Source organism: Heliangelus exortis, chromosome 9 (genome assembly GCF_036169615.1).
Source record: "Heliangelus exortis chromosome 9, bHelExo1.hap1, whole genome shotgun sequence".
Classification (NCBI taxonomy): domain Eukaryota; kingdom Metazoa; phylum Chordata; class Aves; order Apodiformes; family Trochilidae; genus Heliangelus; species Heliangelus exortis.
Genome location: NC_092430.1, coordinates 5,649,822 through 5,669,003, shown reverse-complemented (window position 1 = coordinate 5,669,003; position 19,182 = coordinate 5,649,822). Strand labels below are relative to the sequence as shown.

Genomic DNA, 19,182 nt, shown 5'->3' with positions numbered 1-19,182 from the left:
AAATGAGCACAGAAGATACTCTGTTCTCAGGAACAAGGGGAAAAAGGAGAGGAAAAAAAAAATTACCTAAACTTCCAGATTTGTCTGAAAGAAAGTTTTGGGTGTCAGTGTGAAGATGTGACAATTTCACAGCTCATTTTCTTCTCCATGACACCAGTGCAGCATCATATAAATGATACAGCTCTCATTTGTCCTCGAGGTACTTCTTTGTAGATGAGTAATTAACTACACAAATGTAGGAATTTCAGAGATGATGCTTTTCTTTCCAGGCAGTGTGTTGTCTTGGTTGTGCTTGGTGGCCTGGGGAATCTGAATTTCTGCAAGATGTTTATAGAACAGGGGTCACTGCAGTATGTAGAGAGAGCTCGTGGGAACTAGTAGAGGCACTCTTCTGGACTTTGCTCCCACCAAATTAAAGAAAACACAGTGCATGTGCGTTTGCCCTGCAACAGTTCTGAACTATGATGGACTGTTTTAACAAGGAAAAAATAAGTAGAGGTCAATTATTTACTTTTCTGCAAAACTGCTTTAGGGTTCTTTCTTAGTAAGCTGCACAGGGTTAGTAACTCCGTGGATTTCAGATCTTAGAATACAACAGTTTGAATTTTTTTTTTTTTTCTGCAGTGAACATAATGTAATTACAGACATAATGTACAGTGTGTCTTTTTAAAATTGTGGTGTTGAATATTCAACTAAATTGACATTAAAGCACAGGAAATTCAGTTACCTGATGTGAACAAAGCTTGCAGCACTGGTATTCTAATTATTAATGATTGTGCTGATTGACCTTAAAACTTTTTTTGAGATGCCCTTGTTTAGCATTTTGCTTAAAAAATGGGAAAATACTAGTTTTTGAGAGCAGTACCTATCTGCCTTCTTGGGCTGCTTCTTTCTTCCCCAGCCCCTTCCCATCTTTTCATGAGCTTCCCATAAAAATGGCAGTAAATTAAATATTTTTAAATTGTTAATATGAAATAGTTGTTGTTTAACACTTGCTAATGAGATGTTCTTAAATACAGAGATCAGTGTTTCTAATAGACTTTTTTTTAATAGTCTTTATTTGCTCTTTATTCTCATGATATCAGTTCACTGTATAATGACTGTTACAATTAAATCTTTGTTTTAAATAGATGGGAAAATATTAAAGTCAGGTTTGTTACTGACAGTGAGACAGTCAGATGATGACATGTTTTACAACCTTATAATTTGTTACTAACAGTCAGTTGTGAAGGGGTAATAATAAAGCAGGTGAATTCTGAAAAGAGAAGTCATGTCAATGAAAGTTGTTTCTTTCCTGTGTACAAGGGGACTGTTGAACAGTATTAAACTGGGAGCAGATGCCACCATTTAAAATGGTAAAACCATGAGTGTACAAGAGTGGATCTAGAAGAGAATTGAACAGGCTAATGTGTTCTGGTATCTCCAGTTAGAGCTGGAAAAATTATTTGGAAAATGGTTGAAAAACAGTAGAGTCACACAGACAGTGATTATTTTTTACTTGTTCTCAGTGTAACTGGAAATTATGCTCTGTTTAAATTCATATAATACATACTTATATTAAAGCATATTCTTTTGCCTAATGGACAAGAGGTTAATCTCAGTCCTGTCTTGTCAACTATGTTTTGAGCTGTAAAAGAGAAATTAATTATTTCCCCTCCATTTTCTGTTTCAGTTGTTACTCTGTATGCTACTCTGGGAGGCCCAGCAATAGTACACGGGCTGAATGAAACAGAGGTGACCACCATCATTACTAGTAAAGAATTGATGCAGACAAAACTGAAGGTCAGAAAACTGTTCCTTATCTCCTTCCAGTGTATCTGTTCATTATGGTTAAAAGGCCTGGTTCCATTGTGCAGAGCAGTGATTTATTGCCTTTCTATAGGGCAGACACTTGTTTTAGAATAAGATTTATGTATCTGTCTTCATGTACAGAAAAAAACCTCTAGCCTTCAGTGGGATTTGGGCTTCTCAATGACTTATGAGACCAGAATGAGCAATTTGCACTATAGAAGAGCTGCAGTGCTCTGCTACCTGTAAAAGATACTGCCATGGTTTCTGGGTGGACTTAGTGCCTATAAATTTAACCTGAAGCAAATGGGAAGAACAGAAAAATGTATAAAGTGTATATGAATGGCTAAAAGTGATCATGCTTCTGGCTCATTGTTGGATGCTTTTCCAGCAGAGAATGGCTCTTAAGTCTAAACATGGGGTTCTTAGAGGTGGAGCTGTTTTCCAGTGTGGGGGAAAGCACATTAAATATTGAATACAGTAAAAAAAAAATTATCTACTGACCCAGTAGATAAACCCTGGTAGCTAAATTTATCTGCTGACCCAGTAGATAGACCCAGTAAAATTTATCTACTTCCCCCCCCCAAAAGAAGTTACTAGATTGGACGTGTATACACAATGCACATTTATCTTGCACTAAGAGAATAAATTTCTTCTGCTAGAGATGATAATTATCTCTTTTACTAAAACTCTAATAATTTTTAAAAAACTATTAAAAAACGGTGTTTAACCTAATGATTTTCTGTGTAATTGCTAGCTTTTGCTTGTTTTCAATATCATAGTAATAAAGGAGCAACATTATTGTGAGCTCAGTGTTGCCAGCTGCCCAGAACCTTTTCTTCACAGGGTTCTTTGAGAGTGGAAAGTCAATTATCTCTGCAAATCTTTTCTTGAAATAAGATCCAGATCAGTAAATGGCTGGAAAAGTTTTTTGGACTTGTAAGTGGAAAGTTAAGTTAGTCCTGCAAATCTAAATGTGGAAAGTTTCAAGTTTTGCAGCTGTTTGAGCTAGGCAAGTTTATGCTCCAGTATTTAAAAACCTCATATTTTATGTCAGTGTTTTTTTTATTGTGTACAGTAGATGGATTTTTTTTTTCCTTCTTGTTGGCACAAACCTCACGCAGGATGTCTGAACACACGTTCATTTCCACAGGAAATTGTCTCCCAAGTTCCACTGCTGAGACACATTATTACAGTGGATGGCAAACCAACAACGTGGTCAGAGTTCCCCAAGGGTGTCATTGTTCACACTATGGCTTCTGTGCAAGCAATGGGGGCCAAGGCAGATGCTGGTAGGTTATCCCTTCTTCTGCTAAACATAGTGTCTTAAGATTCCTTTATATTCAGTAGTTACTTTCTTCTGTGCTTTTCCATGTTTACAGAATTTTTTTGACACTTGAAGGCACGTGAATGTTGGATTGAATCTTGTTCTAGGAGTTGGGTGGGTGGTTCATCCATCTGCTGTTGGTGTTCAGGGGAATGGAAGGTTTGCTCTCAACATCATGACCAACACCAACAGGACAAAATAGAGCTGTAATTCATTAGCTCCTTGAGATTTGTTTGTCTGTGTACTATGTAAAAAAGTCTGATCCTTCTTTCTTTTAAATATTGCATGGTACACACTGTAGTAAAGGAGCATTAACTTTGTCAAGCTAAGCATTCATAAATTGTGGAGTGCTGTAATGAATTGTTTATGGTCAAGCATGCTCAGTTAACATTAAGTACAGGAGCTTCTGCTTATGTTTTTTACTTTGTTATTTATTGTGCAGGATGGACAGGATTCAGTGAGTGGGAAATTATTATTAAATATGCTTTCAGTCTTCTCTTTCAGCATGTGTGTTGTCCCATGCATTGCATATCATGCAGTTTTTCCCCTGAATAAACATGATTGTTTTCCTGTTTTCTTGCTCTCAGTGCCAGTATTTTAAAAAAGGCACTTCAGTCCTATTAAAGCTATTGAACTTTCTTTAAATATTTACAGCAACTGGACTGCATGTTGGCTGAGCAGGGCCTTGCTGCAGGTGTTGTGAATGAGTCAGTGTTGTTCCCCAAGAGGGAAAGGAGGAGGAGTGACCCCGTGGAGCCAGTGCAGTGTAACTTTCCAAGCTCAGTGGCATTTTTGAGAAGTCACAGCTCTGCCCATTTTTCTCTCCTCTGCAGAAGTATGGAAAAAATTAATAGAAAAAAAGTTGTCATGGTAGACTAGAACAGTCACTCTGTGTTCTTCAGCTAATGCAAAGAAAGTTCCTACTTGTTGTGAAGGTGCTGGAACTTGACCACAATCTTTACAAAAGAAAGCAAAATATAATTGCAGTAATCATGTACTGTTATATTGAAATGACTGCTGAAATACATTGGTGTATCACATCTCCTAGGCTCTAGATAGTAGACAAAAAAAGGAGATAGTGTTGTATTTCTTAGGCTCTTCACTGATTTATACCTTTTCTTTTTTAACATGAATTACAGGAAATAAACAGCAGGCCAGACCTGTGCCCTCAGATATTGCAGTGATCATGTACACAAGTGGATCCACAGGAGTTCCCAAAGGAGTTATGATCTCCCATTGCAATATAATTGCTGGGATAACTGGAATGGCTGAGAGGATTCCAAATCTGGGGTACGTACCCACGGTTTACTTCCCAGAAATTCAAGTAGTCGTGAAGTTGTATATAATTTTAGGTTAATTAGTGTGTGTGGTACTAATTGTTCTCCATTTCCTTGTCTGGGACACATTTTACTGTGTGCTGATGCCTGGGCATCTGCTGGTACTGCATTAAATAACATGTGCTTCATGTCCTATTTGTTTTCTCATCTTCTGTATGTGGGTAAGACTGGGACACACAAGCCCATGAAAGCTTCCCTAAGCAGTAATTCCTTTATTTAGTGTTAATTTCTGGGGTTTCTTTCTGTTTGGTAAGGTTTTCAACCTCATCCACAGAGTTGCCTTTGCAACCATCACATAGTCTTCTTGGGATGAATAAAAAAATCACACTTTGTTCATGCCATACACCTGCAGGATGTAGGACATGACTTGAAACTCAACCCATATTATTTGAAAAATGTTCTCAAGCTCAAAGGCATTTTTTCACTTTCTTTGGTTCTGGGTGAGCTCCGTGTAGATTGACCTTACTGACTCATCTTAGGGCTCTAATGGTACAACATAAGCCTATCTTCAAAAACATTTTTTTACAGGGAAAAAGACATTTATATTGGCTATTTGCCTCTTGCCCATGTTCTGGAGCTGAGTGCAGAACTTGTGTGTCTGTCCCATGGATGCCGCATTGGATACTCTTCCCCTCAGACATTAGCTGACCAGGTGTGTGTTGATGTTAAAAAAATGTTTATGTTAAACATACGTTTAATGTTTAAAAAAAAAAATTACTCGCATCAGATCTTTTTAATACATCTTCGAGAATATCACAACAGATCTTGCTTTCTGCAGTTTATGATACTGAATATTGGTGGCTATCACTGGTACTCTGCACCCATTTTAAATGTTAAAGTATAATTGAAATTAAAATGGTTGTTTGAAAAATGTGCTATGTTACTTTGTTTCTCATGTTAAAAATCTTGAATGTGTCTGCTAGTAAGTGTGTTCTTTGTTTTAGTCCTCCAAAATAAAGAAAGGAAGCAAAGGTGATGTTACTACCCTTAAGCCAACCCTAATGGCAGCTGTCCCAGTAAGTATTTGAAGGGTAAATGTTTTTTTAAATTATTGTAAAAATATAATTTAAATCTTAATAAAATGAATGCAGTGGTCATCTAAATAAAAAAGGAAGAACCTTGGTTGCTAAACTAGCTTAAAATACTTATTTGTATTTGTTTGGAATAAACATTCGTCATGGGAATGTCAGCATTTCTGTAAGTTGAAAATAGCTGTGGGGATTAGGCTCTCACTTTAATTAGTCATCTGTTAATTCTAGTAAATAAATGGAATGAAGACACTTGGCAGCTGGCAGCATGGGGTTTAGTGCTCCTGCTCAGATGTTTGCTTTCCTCCTTTCTGTCAACTTCTCTTGGCAGTGGAAGAGGAAGCAACCTGGGAGTCAGTTGTCATCTGAAATGTATTAGAATTTCTAGATAACGTGTCCATTTTTTAAATCCTGAATTTAGTATTTGTTTGAGTTGAAGTTAATCTCTTCATGTGACTAGGAAATTATGGATCGGATCTACAAAAATGTCATGAACAAAGTGAATGAAATGACTCCTTTCCAGCGGAATCTATTTATATTGGCCTACAACTACAAAATGGAACAGATTTCCAAAGGTTACACTACCCCACTCTGTGACAGGTAATTTTGATTTTATTTATAATGGCACTAAAAACATGCTTAGCAAAGTGGTAATACATGAGTAGTATTTTTTTACATGTGTCTCTGCTGGATTTGTTCATGTTCAAAGCATCAAAAGTAAAACAAAGTGTGCACATTGCAACAACAAATCAGTAGTTTGTATTTTTTAATTGTAGTTTGTGGTTTTAAATATTTACTGATGGAACTTCAGTGAGTGCTGTTTAACCTGAAACTGATTGGAGATGTGATAAAGATAATACTTTAATGTATTGACACAATTCTTTGGTAAGATGGGATGAGTGTTCCTATTGATAAGTTCCCATTTTCACAGAAGGGAATCATAGAATATCTCAAGGTGGAAGGAACCCATAAGAATCATAGCCCAACTCCCAGCTTCAGTGAGACTAAAGGATCATATAATTGCAAAAATTATACAGCCTGTTTACATTATTTTGGAGGAAAAGATCACAGAACTTTACTGTTGTAATGAATCTAAATTCTCAAAATACTGAACCCGTCTTCAAATTAAAACATGGAAACAAGCTAAAAAATCCGTGCCTGTGTTCCACAATCCTTGAATCTGCTCCTGCAGAGTTTTCCTTGAATGCCACGCAAGTTTACTTGAAGATGGTGGAAACTTTTAATTCAGAGAGCAAGTTAGATACTCATTTTGTTCTTATGCAACAAACTTGTACTCTTACCTTTGCATTTTAGCCTCATTTTCCGCAAAGTCCGGATGCTGCTAGGTGGGAAAATCCGGATCCTGCTGTGTGGAGGAGCCCCCCTCTCAGCAGCCACTCAGCGTTTTATGAACATTTGTTTCTGTTGCCCTGTAGGACAGGGCTATGGGCTCACTGAATCAGCTGGAGCTGGGACAATCACAGAAGGTGGGTGTCAGTGCCTCCCTCTGGGTGCTGTGATCCCTGCTGAGCCCTCTGCACGTGTCCTCTTGGACTTGCTGCTTGCTTGGTGTGTGCCACCCAACATTAGTGGGGGATCCTGGGAATTACAGAAATGTGTAAAGCAGTAGGAGTCCTCATTTTGACACGTTGTGTGCTAAGGCAGGTGGCCTGCAAATGAAATTAATGTTATCATCTGTGATAAACCTGTAATAGTGTCTGTGGGATCTGGGCAGTATTGCATATCAGAGATAAACTGACTAAGTTATTTCTAGTTCTGCTGAGTGTATTGAGACATTAGGAAAATAAAAAAGGGAAGGCAAAAGCCTTTGGATTTTAATTTAATGTAACAACAGTTTCAGTTGCCATTTAGTGCTAAATTTCATTCAGACTCAGTGGGGACAGAAACAGCTGCTATTTTTTTTTGGCAATGGTGTGATCTGCCTGGGAATCATTTGAGGAGTATCTAAAGCTCATGGCTAGATTATGCTGGACTGTAGAACATGTACTATGTTCCTTGGTGATTCACAAGCTGAGGTAATGTGGTTTTTATTGCAAAAAGTCTTCAGAAATAGAGAAAAACAAAGTGAAACTAATACAAATGATGATGTCTCCAGTGATGTTCTTTTGGAAGGTGCTGGGATGCAGCAGTAGGATTGAGACATTTGGAAAGTGAATCAAAATCCAGAATCCCTGAACTGTTATGAAATATTGCCAATTAATTTAGAGTCCAGCAAACAATATTTAAGGTGGTTGTGCTGCTAAGTGTGATCCACATAGCCAGTTTACTGTCCCAGCTGTGTTGATATGACTGGAGGTATCTGTAAACAGAGCCTTCTGTTCTCTTGGAGGGTTAAGGAATTTATCTGTATTACCTTGATAGACCATTGGTTTTCTTGTAAGTTCTGAGAAGTAAGAGTTCAGAAATTAACAGCAATTGATTTTCACAAAATATGCATGACAAGGATTTTCCTAATCAGTTTTGGTAACATTTTTCTCTTTTAAAATTCTAGTTTGGGACTACACTACAGGGAGAGTGGGAGCTCCTTTGGTCTGTTGTGAAATCAAATTAATGAACTGGGAAGAAGGTGAGCATTTCTGTATGTGATAATTACAGTGTGTAAGGACTTTGTATAGCTATTTTTATATTAGGCTTTGCTAGGTAGTACCAATTATAATGCTATTACTCTTTGAATTTTAAATGCTACTTTTATCTATACAGGTTTGGTTTGAGGGGAGAAAGAAGGTAAAATAAATTTCTCTGTGGTGTTTAAACTTGGATATATCTGGACAGAAGCTATTAATGTGAATGGCATTTTTCTCTAGGATGTATAATGACTCTCCTTGGGTGTACCATTTCTTTTATTCTATGTTGACTGTAGAATGTATTACATACTATCTATATTGTGTATTATACTATAATTGTATATGCTGATTGTGCAAATGTATAGAGCACTGTACCTCTTTCTGATTTAGACCAGGATTCTTGCAGGACAGGTTAAATGTCTTCTGTGTTCTGCCTTAGGGGTGCTGGATTCAGGAGATTCAGCTGAAGTGCTTGTGTGATAGCTTCTGTTGCCATTAAAAAAATATTTTAATATATAATTCACATTACTATTAACAGAAGCTTATGAAATGGAAGTTTAAAATGGATGCTTCATAAAGTATATTTAATCAAATTTGAGATGTACTTAGGTGATTTCCTTTCACTGCAGGCTTTTATGTATTGTGGAGTAAAAATACGTAATTAAAGATGCTTTAGGCTAATGGGAAATCTCACTTTTTTTTTCCTTTACTAAAATTAGTTGCAAATTCTTTGTTTTGAGCCTGTATGAAACTGACAGACCAGTGAATGCCAGTATGTGTAAACACATGGTAAATATTTGTTTACATGCTGAAAAGAATTATTTAAATAATTCTTTATTATTATTATAATTTATTATATATAAATATATATAAATTTATTATTTATTATTTATTAATTTATTATTATAATTTAAATATCTTATTTAAAAGTGGTAACTTTGGCTAAGGACCTACTAAAGTGTTTAGTTCTGTAGTTCAGTAGCCAAAATAATTCTTGTTTTGGAATGTATTTTACTTCTTGTTAACTAGAATAAATTACATTCTTCTAGGTGGGTATTACAACACTGATAAACCCTATCCCAGAGGTGAGATTCTTATTGGAGGGCAAAATGTGACTGTGGGCTACTACAAAAATGAATTGAGAACCAAAAAAGACTTCACCATTGATGAGAATGGGCAAAGGTGGCTGCACACTGGAGACATTGGAGAGTTTCAGCAAGATGGATGTCTCAAAATTATTGGTGAGTTAATTAATTTGGATGAACACATGGATATATTTTTCAGGGCTGCCAAATACTGATTATTTTCTTAAATAGTTAAAATAAAAACAGTCTTCTAATCTTGCCATACAGTCTGAAGTCTGGAAAATTCTGATACATGAACATAAATCTGGTTGTGTGTTTTAAAAGCTGATTTTGAAAACAATGACTGCCTTTTAAAACAGTCTTAACACTGACTTCACTCTAGTGAGGCTGGGTAGTACTTAGAGACTTAAATATACACTAATGGAGCTGGATAAGCTGCCTTAGACTTTGTAATTTTTTAAGTATGGAATTTGATTCAGTGATAGTATGTGCCTTTTAATAATATGTTTTTTTAAGTCTTGGCATTCTTGATAATAAGAGTATTTCTTTATCATTAAGGAACCAGGAGAAAAAAATATTCTAAGGTAAAGGTGTTAGATGCAAGCCTGTGATAGGCTCACAATTATTTGACATAGCTGGCACAAAAATATTTGCCTTAAATAACTACCAGGTGTTTTCTCTTGAAGGCAGTACCTGATTTAGGGTGCTCTTTAATCCTGAAAACTAAGTTGAATTTGGTTTATTACATCAGAAAAATCTTGGGTCCCACTGCAGCTGCCTTGCACTGGTCAGACAGCTACAAAGCTACCTTGCCTGATCTGTAGGAAAGGAGCTGCACTCCTGGCTGTCATCACAGTGAGGTGGTCAGGGCCCCATGGTCACCTGTGTGTAATAACCTCAAGTCATGTGGCTTTGGTTCCTATTTTTTTGTTTTAAATAACAGGTAAGGCAGTTGTTCTTTAAATAAGGAATTAGCCCAGGAATAAATAACAAAATGTCACCAAGTGCTGCACCTCCTGCCTTAACTGTCTGGACCAGGCAGCACAAAATGTGTGCTTCTATGCAGACACTGGCTTTTGCATAATCCTGTTGCCTTCCATGCTCATTTCAGGGCTGTCTTACAGAAATGCAGTTCTGGAGTCAGGATGTGTGTGACAGTGAAATATGTCCTAGTTTTATGTGAGAGACAGCTTGATAAAATGCAGTGCGGGGACCTGATATTAAGTGTTTCTGGTATGGTGACCAGACATGAGTCAGCTTACCTTCTGGCATTTATACACACATCTCAGGAAAGTATAAAATCAAATGTCTAAAAAGTTGTCAGTTCTGTAATTAACATTTCACTCCTTTTTTTTCCTCGATAGATCGTAAAAAAGATCTTGTCAAGCTCCAGGCAGGGGAATATGTTTCTCTTGGCAAAGTAGAAGCAGCTCTAAAGAATCTTCCACTGGTAGACAATATTTGTGCATATGCAAGCAGGTAAGAGGCAGCTGATAACTTTGCTGTTTGCTTTTTCTGCCCTTCTGAAGCCCTAAGCAAAATTTTTTTGCCACTCGATGAGTGGATTTTTTTAAACCAGTGAAACAGGATTTTACATAAAATACAATGGAATAACTTTATCAACACTACAACACCAAAAATGTTTGATTTTATTTTTCCATTTTCTTCATAATTTGTTGGGAAAATGCCAGGAGGGAGTTTCTTTTATTCCCTTTTCCCCAATCTGTAAAGCAGCTGAGCTTTGACTGCATTCATAATATCTCTCAAGCACTTAAGAGATTAATACCTATGGAGGCCCTGGGACACCTTGTTCCTTGCTGTATTTATCTGTGATGTGGTATTCAGAGGAAATCAGGGGGGGAAAGAAACACCAGCAGCCCAGAGGTTGTCTCATGCATTTAAAATACTTTCCTTCAACCTCTGCAGTACAACAGCAGAAACCTTGATGCTTGAGAGAAAACACTCTGCAGATAGTATGCAAACACAATAATGGATATTAAGATGTTCTATTTGGTTTTTACTACTGTATTAGACATACAAGTGCTCAAACATGTTTGTGTCTAGAGTTTCTACCTGTATGTAATATCAGAATACTTCAGGTGGTCTCCGTTTCCTGTTCTCTATTTTGATGTCTGAAAAGTAATTTTGGAGCTTCTAAATGATTGGAAAAAAGCCCTGCTTGATAAATTTGATTGCAAGAGGCCAGGCCAAGCATACCAAAGAATTGCTCAGTGGTAATAAATGGAAAATTAACTTTTGGATTGTTCACCTGGTTCTCTGTGGTGTTTTGATGTTAAGCAATGGTAGTGATCCTGCATCTTCATTTTTGATCGATAGGCTGACACCCATTGGGCATGTCACTGCTGAGAACTTCCATTACATTAAGCTTTATTTGTGGTTTTGACCCATTGGGTGAGTCTCCTGCTTGCTTCCTTTGACTGCCTGACATTATGTGCCTGTTCTGAGCACCTTCTGTAGCCTGTGTGGAGACAGAGGTTCCTACAGACAGTGATTTCTGCTGTCGTGGGATTGAAGTGCACTCCCAAATGTTCTGTTAATTTTTCCAGGTTGACACAACACTGGAGACCAGGCACTTGGCTGTGATACTTTTTTTGTATATTATTTAAAAAAGGAAGCCCTATGAGCAATATCTTGAGTTCCAAGTACATCCCAGATTGGGTTTTTTGCTACTGCTGTGTTTTTCTTAACACTTTTATGCGTTTGCCTTGGCATAAGGACTCAGATCATACAGATTCTTTGAACGATTGTCCATATGCACATTTCATTGTGGGTACATTCTCAGCTCTCTGAGCTTGGAGACTTTTTTTGTAGCAGTGCCTATGACCTCTCAGATCCTGTCTCTCCTTATACTTTGCCTGGGTGATCTCACATGCAACACAAGCCCTTCGTTTGTAGCTGTTCTGTCTCCCACATTCAAAAGGACAAGGACAGACTTCTACAAATGGTTTAAATCTGTGACTTGACCTTAGATCTTGGGGTACACAGTTCCTCTAAACAGAGTAGTAGGGAATCAGAAGTGTTTGCATGATATTACTTCTTCAGAGGCTGTAATAATTGGCTCCTTCAGACGGAACAGTGAGATTAGGAAGAGAATGTTTGCTAAAGGAAATCATGATTGCAGCTCCTTCAGAGGAGAATACTGCTGCTGTATTATCATTTCACCCATCCAAGATATATTCAGTGAGTCTCAAGCATCATGTCAGGAAAATGAGTAGTTGAGTCATTATTATCTGAGAAATAAAGAAACTAGAAAAAAGAAACAAGGGAGTTTTTAGCAGCAAGCTTAAGGAGAATTGCTAAGAACCAGGCTTAGCAGAATAGAAGTGGTGATACCAACATGTAGTGCCAGTCTGTGTGTCTCACCAGAGGTCTGAGGGCTGGGCTCAGGTAGGATCTTAAGCACAGTAAGGGAATGAGGATGCTAAGTACAGGAGAAACATGTTGGTGAAATATCTTAGCATGGAAGAGATGACTAAGGAGATCCTGAGGACCAAATTCTGCAAATTTCTTCCTTGATCCTGTTGTTATGACCTCTAAGACTAAAGAAGCTACAACATCCAAATGATCTGCAGAATGAACAGTAGTAGAGAGGGAAGTAGCTGCTCAGAGGCTGAATTTTAGATTAATAGAAAGTTTGAGGCTTGCCCTGCTGACTGATCTCTTTTATGTGCTGTTTATTCCCAGAGACAGTGGTGATATTGCTGGGCACGGCTTTAAGCTTGTCAGGAGATTACAGGAACAGGGATGAAAGTTCCAGAGTCCTTTGTGTTCTGGAGGCCTTCATAAATAATAGATAAACATTACACAGGAAAGCCAGACAGAGGTACAAGGGGTCAGTACAGAGTAAGGCTCAAGTGGGTGTGTAGGAAATGGGAGAGAGGCAAAGACTGAAGGTGAGATGGAAGCAGGAGGGGATCCTGAGGCTGATCTGTAGTCTTTGTGAGCACTTTGTTAGAAAAATGAGGCTTGAGTTAGCCAGTGGGCAAAGCTTGTCAATAGGTGATGCCTGGGAAGCCTGTGTTTGTAATGGACTTCTGTGCAGTCTTCAGAGCTGCCCTCAGATGCCCATGGTAATTGATTCTAGGATCAAAGGAGGAAATTCCAATATATAGTAACCTAAAGGGTATTTAGAGCCAGTAGTTTAAGATTATCTTGGAGGCCTTAAAGGAGAAGCTAAAGTAATCTTCATACCAGGGTTAAGGTTCTGTATTTTACATTAATGATCTGTCTGGTAAGAGATGAAAAGATTCAATAAATCTGTAGATGGTTAGGGTGGGGCAGGACCAAAGGCACAAGGTTAGAAGGAGGACAGGATTAAAATTAAGAGCAAGCTTGACTAGCTGTAAAGTACACTTACACCTAAATAAAATGCAAAAATACAGGGTGAGGACCACCATCTGGTAGCATTCCTCTAGCAGCTGACGCAAGTCAGTGTCATGTTGGTTTAAGAATGTAAATATTACAGTATAATCAGATGTGTAGCCTGCAAGATATGCAATTATCTTTTTGCTCTACCCGGGCATTAAGAAGTTATAAAAGCATAAAAGTTACAGGAAAGGTGGACCTCTTGAAAAGAGTCCAGGAGAAAAATGGGAGAGTTTGGGCAGAGACCTGTGATGCATGACTTAGAAGGAGAGTGCATTGTTAAAATTGCTTAACAAGCTTGAGGAAAGGGAGGGTAGAAAAATAATTGACTTGTGGAAAGGAGAGGAACATCTGACTACTGGCTGTGTGAAAATACAGCCAGTGTGAGCTGCAGAGGAGTCAGGAGGAGCCATCAGGAACAGCTTGCCAGTGCTAGGAATAAGGAAGCACTGGCATTAGTGTTGCTCTGCTGTTCAAGAGTGGGTTAGACAAACATCTGTTAGATGGAGCTGACCTTGCTTCAGGGCAGGTGAATGAATTAGATCCTCAGATCATTTTCAGGTCTCTGCTCTGTCGTCTGCTTTGTTAAGATGTGTGGTGTTGCTATGTAAGGTTCAGTTCCCGTTTTCCACGAACATTTACACCATCTGAAGGTGGAATTGTGCTCCAGTATTTTCCAAAGACTCCGAGATGACAGTTTGGTGTGCTGTAGGGATGTCAGGAGCAGAGAGATTGCCAGCAGTGGGAGTGAGCCTATGGACAATCACTTGAAAGAGAAAGAGAAGTCACTTCCCTTCCAGAAGCAGGCATTCTTTGAGATGTGTTGTGCATATGCTCATTCCACAACCTGCTCTCCAACCCCTCTTCACTGCAGTCCTCTGCTCCTCTACAGTAACTGGATTCTGCAGTTGAGAGGAAACTGAGGTAGGGAAGCCACACACCAGACTTCATACCAGGATGCAAAAGATGAGGAGGGGCAGGGAGCTTTGACATCGTCTGGGTGCTGCTTCCCCAAAGTTTTGAGCATGGGACACAGTGGAATATGCATATGGACAGCACACCTTGAAGCAGTGCAGTTGCTGTAAGGTAAGTAGCTTCTCTTTCTACTTGTTTTTAAGCAGGCAGAAGTAGTTTGTGTACTATTTCAGAAAGATTATCAGGTGAACAACAGCCAACTGTTAAGAGCAATATCTCTTTATCAAGTGCAAACCCCTCAATTTGAAATGTTATTTTTGAAGACTTGTTAACTTCACAGAATTAATACTAAAAAGTCCATTCTCCTTCTCAGTTTCCATTCTTATGTCATTGGATTTGTTGTGCCAAATCAAAAGGAGCTTGCAGAACTAGCTCGAAAGAAAGGATTTAAAGGAACTTGGGAAGAGATCTGTAACAGTCCTGAGATGGAAAAAGAGGTACTGAAAGTTCTAGCTGAGGCTGCCATGGCAGGTGAGTAGCTGTGTAGATGGTATTAATCTTGTGCAGTATAAAGTCTGTGAAAGTTAAACACAGGCTCTGAAAATATTCCCTTGAGCCTGTATGTTTCATATGAAGTGAAAATTTTCTTTCAAAAAGCATACAAACAAAACCCAAAAACAAACAAACAAAACCACAACCAACCAACAAACAAATTTGGGTTAGATCAGTCCTTTTGGCTTATGTAACTTTTTTTAAAAGCTGTGGCCAGTAGCTGAGGAAAGAATATAAAATCAGGACAAACTTCAAGCTCAGTTTAATTCCCTATATGTATGTGCGTGGTTGTGATGCTGTTCCAAGATGTCAGATGGTGTCTTTCTGGCTACAGCTGCTGCTCTAAAAGGATGTGGGGCATCTGTAGATCACTATGTGTGTGTTGAGTATCACAATCTCATGTGCTACATACCTGTGTGTAGCTGAAATAAGCCCATGGTGACAGGGGCTCTCCTGGCTTCCAGGGACTTGCATTTGAGAGATGTCTTAAGCTGAAAGCAACTGTCTTTGAAGTTAGGTAATATTTTCAGTAGCCTTTTACTCCATTAACTCTTCAAATCACGTTTTAAAGTCAGGTAAATATTCTGTCTCAGTGTGGCAGAGCTGAACAGCTCAGCTGTGTTCATGTGAAGAAATGTCTCTCGGGTTTTTTTAACCCTGCCATCTGCTAGTTCAGCTTGGTTTTGCTGAGCTCTTGTGTGAGAGGCAGTGAACAGCCACAATGGTGCCTTTTTTTCAGTGTCTATTAAAATAAACTTCCCCCTCAGCTGGATCTTTTTCATGCTAATTTGTTGCAGTCTATTTTGCTACTTTTGTCCAGAACGAAACAGTGGCACACTGATATATTGTTTGTTCTTTCATAATTTCTGCTTTGCTTTTGCTGTTGACCATTACTAAGCACTGAGCTTTTTTCATCAAGCTCTTTTTTAAGTAATGATTTTTAGTGCTAAATTTCAAGAAGAACCCAAGCCCAGTGATTTAATGTCAACTAAGTAAAAGGTGCAAGAAAATGGAAAGATGGCAGGTTGCACAGGATAACTATGCATTTGTAGATTTTTTTAACTTAACCTGAGCATAGGTTATTTTTTTAATATTGCCCATCTGTCAGTTACTTAGATTTATTTTTCTTCTATTAGGTCTGAAACTATTTGCAGAAGCTCTTGCAAATGCTAACAGGTTGTTCTAAAGGTCTAATGTACAGAGCACTGTTCTGTTTCAGTAAGGGCAGCAGCTACCATGTGAACTTAGTTTCCTTGAACAGTGTAGGGCTGTCAGGAAAAAAAAAAAACACACACACACACACACTCCTGTTTTTTCATCCCTAAGTAGTATGAATTTTAAGACTTCAGAAAGATTATCACAACCCTGATATAGCTGTGTATTTTGAAGCTGTCAGTTCCATGCACTCAAGCTTTTCTGAAGCTGGGGAGCAGCACAGATACCTAAACAGCTGGGCTTTATTTTTCTATATCTGTGGAAACTGGAAAACAGTTAGTGGTGGCCACATGGGTTTCCAAAGCTAACCACAGGGGGGGTTGATGAGCTCTCTTTCTCTGTGTCTTTTTCTGTGTGAGAATACCGAGCTTCCTTTCGTGTGTAATTGCAGAAAAAAAAAAATGGTTACCTTTAAGTTTTATATTGAAAATGTTTATTTTTACAGCTAATCTGGAGAAGTTTGAAATACCAGTAAAAATTCGATTGAGCCCTGATCCTTGGACCCCTGAGACTGGTCTAGTGACAGATGCATTCAAACTAAAACGCAAAGAGCTCACGGCGTTCTATCAGACGGACATTGACCGAATGTATGGAATAAATGTAAAATAAGGTTTTTTTTTCTGCACCACTTTGCTACAGTGAGCTTGGATCAAATAGGAAATACTTGAATTGCCTGTCTCAACACTTGAGATCAACACACAAAACCACCATTCCTCATTTGCAGCTTAAACTGTTGTTTCTGATTAACTTCACCGTGATGACTGGCAAGTTCAGTAAAATGTTACGGCAGCCAACTTGTGTCTGTCTTCTTGTTTTCAGTTTTCTCTGCTACCTTGTCAGTCTGTGGATTTTCCCAAGTCATCTTTGGGAGACCCTGATTCTGAAGCCTCAAGTTTTTAAGCATTTATAAATCCTGTATAATGTTTTATTTGTATCTTTAAAATTTGGATGTATATAGAGAGAACTTGGCTATATAAGAAATGGTTATACTGGGGGCCTTTTTTACCTAATTATTTAAAGATAAGAAGGTATTGATGTTGTGACATTATGTATTGACATTATGTACGTTGAAAATGCTTCTAACAAGATCATTGTTGAACAGAGAACCAGGTTATTTGCTGCTGTGCTATTTTTCTGTGTAACTCTGAGGGAGAAAATGTTTGACATTCCAGCTCGTGTAGTACACCTTCAATATGTGCCTAATGGTTACTTTTGTTTTTACCTGAGAAAGAAAAGATGGTCACCATGGCACAGCTTGGTGTAAAGGCAGATACTCTTGCAGGTGTTAGTTAAAGCTTGTTTAATACAAAAAAATGCTATTATCACAGCAGAAATTAAACCTAAAAATAATCGCTCAAATACTTAAGCTCCTGTTTTAAAAAGCTCATGACTGTTTCATCCAGTAGCTGAATTCCATAGAGCTAAAAGAACTCTGGACATTAATTTCACTGAGCTCTAAGTTTGACAGTGTCCTTCTAGTGGAAGGACTGTAAAAATGTCTGTGTTTTCTCATTAGGCTTAGACATTAAACTGGGTTTGCTCTTCCACTGTTTCTGCAAGTCTGGCAAGACCCCTGTTCTGCCCTAGCTGCAACCCAAACCTTACTGGGGGGATTTTTAAAGTCATAATGACAGTTATGTTCTCAGCTCACACAGTGCCTAGCTGCCCTTTGTGCCATTAAAAATCTCCCTTTAAATCTATGTTCTTCTGTTTAGCATTTTTTGCTTTAAAAAGAGATATTAGAAGCATTTGTCAGCCAGAGTTATTCATGTTGCTTGGTTTGTTAGACCCAGTTCTTCCTTTGGGAAGGAGTCAAAATTTCTGCTTCACTGTAGATACATGAATATTGTTTGACTAACTTTGGGGGGACCTTTTCTTCTTCAGAGAGAATGTTTAAATTTGTTTCAGATGTGAATTTTATTTTCAAAGTATTTCGGAAAAGTGTATTTTAATCAGGGTGACATGAGAATGTGAAAAGGCATTTATCAGTCAACTTTGTGATGGAGCAAATATTAAAATGGCTTGAATTTGGAGATCATTCTCTCGTGTATCATTTACTTGTGGTACTGAAAATCAGGGTGTTGAGGCTCACTTAGTGCCCTGGTGTGGTACCATACAGCAGTGCTGCATGGCAGCAGCTTGGTTTGGGGGGAGGGAGTTGCTGCAGGGAGCATTTGTGGGAGTTTTGGCTGAAATATTACTTAAATTCACACTGTCCATTGCTTATAGAATCACAAGGGTAAAAAAAATATCCAGTAGGTTCCCTGCACTTAAGTTCTGCTGAAATGAGGAGATGGTTTGTGCTGTTAATTTGTTCCATCACCATCTCCCACTATTGATGGATTTTCCCTGCTATTAAGAAAAACTGCTGCTGGTTATTGAGTTGGTGTAAGCATTTGCTTTGGTTTGGAAATAAAAACAACCAAGAGAAATCAGAACAGCAATTATGAGATCAATGCCTTCACATCTAGATATTAAATGAAAAGCTTCTGGCAAACAGAGAAAAAACTAATGCTGGAAAATTACTGAAGAATCTGAATGTGGAAATTGCCAAGTCTGCAGGGAAGTGTCACACCAGACAGTAGACAATACTAATGTTGCTTCAATATCTATCTGTGCTCCATCAACTGGTTCTTAACTAGTTTGAACTCAGCATTTGATGTATATTGCTCAGATATTTTTTTGTGATTCTTTTTAGTGAAAATTAAGAAATTACTGGAGTACTCTGCTATATCACTTGGTGCATTGTGCAACAGATGGAAGAAAATCTGCTATTGGGTAATTCAGAAGAAATCTGAAGGTAGTATTATGCTAATAAGGGTTTAAAGCCACTTTTGGCTAAAATGCGTAAATGAAACTTATAAAATGGCTTGGAAATAGCAGTTTTCATTTTCTAATCCAGTCACAAATTTGTGTTGCAGTCTTCCTGTGCATTTGACTTTACATTTCATTTTTTTTTTCTTT

The 19,182-nt window shown here is 38.0% G+C and overlaps 1 protein-coding gene across 5 annotated transcripts in view; it reads left to right on the top strand.

Annotated features, from left to right (window-relative positions):
- The window catches only part of ACSL3 (acyl-CoA synthetase long chain family member 3), a 45,007-nt gene extending 26,756 nt beyond the window's left edge, over window positions 1-18,251 (top strand). For 4 of the 5 annotated variants that reach the window (XM_071751777.1, XM_071751779.1, XM_071751780.1 and 1 more), the window contains exons 5-16: window positions 1,673-1,782; window positions 2,942-3,080; window positions 4,255-4,405; window positions 4,981-5,104; window positions 5,397-5,468; window positions 5,941-6,080; window positions 6,795-6,967; window positions 7,993-8,067; window positions 9,115-9,306; window positions 10,515-10,629; window positions 14,825-14,982; window positions 16,664-18,251. In XM_071751777.1, the coding sequence (XP_071607878.1) occupies window positions 1,673-1,782; window positions 2,942-3,080; window positions 4,255-4,405; window positions 4,981-5,104; window positions 5,397-5,468; window positions 5,941-6,080; window positions 6,795-6,967; window positions 7,993-8,067; window positions 9,115-9,306; window positions 10,515-10,629; window positions 14,825-14,982; window positions 16,664-16,827 (1,613 nt within the window). In that variant the 3' untranslated portion in view covers window positions 16,828-18,251. Of the gene's footprint in view, window positions 1-1,672; window positions 1,783-2,941; window positions 3,081-4,254; window positions 4,406-4,980; window positions 5,105-5,396; window positions 5,469-5,940; window positions 6,081-6,794; window positions 6,968-7,992; window positions 8,068-9,114; window positions 9,307-10,514; window positions 10,630-14,428; window positions 14,623-14,824; window positions 14,983-16,663 lie in introns of all 5 variants that reach the window. The other variant, XR_011727389.1, reaches the window with a different exon arrangement.
- The last annotated feature ends 931 nt before the right edge of the window (window positions 18,252-19,182 follow it).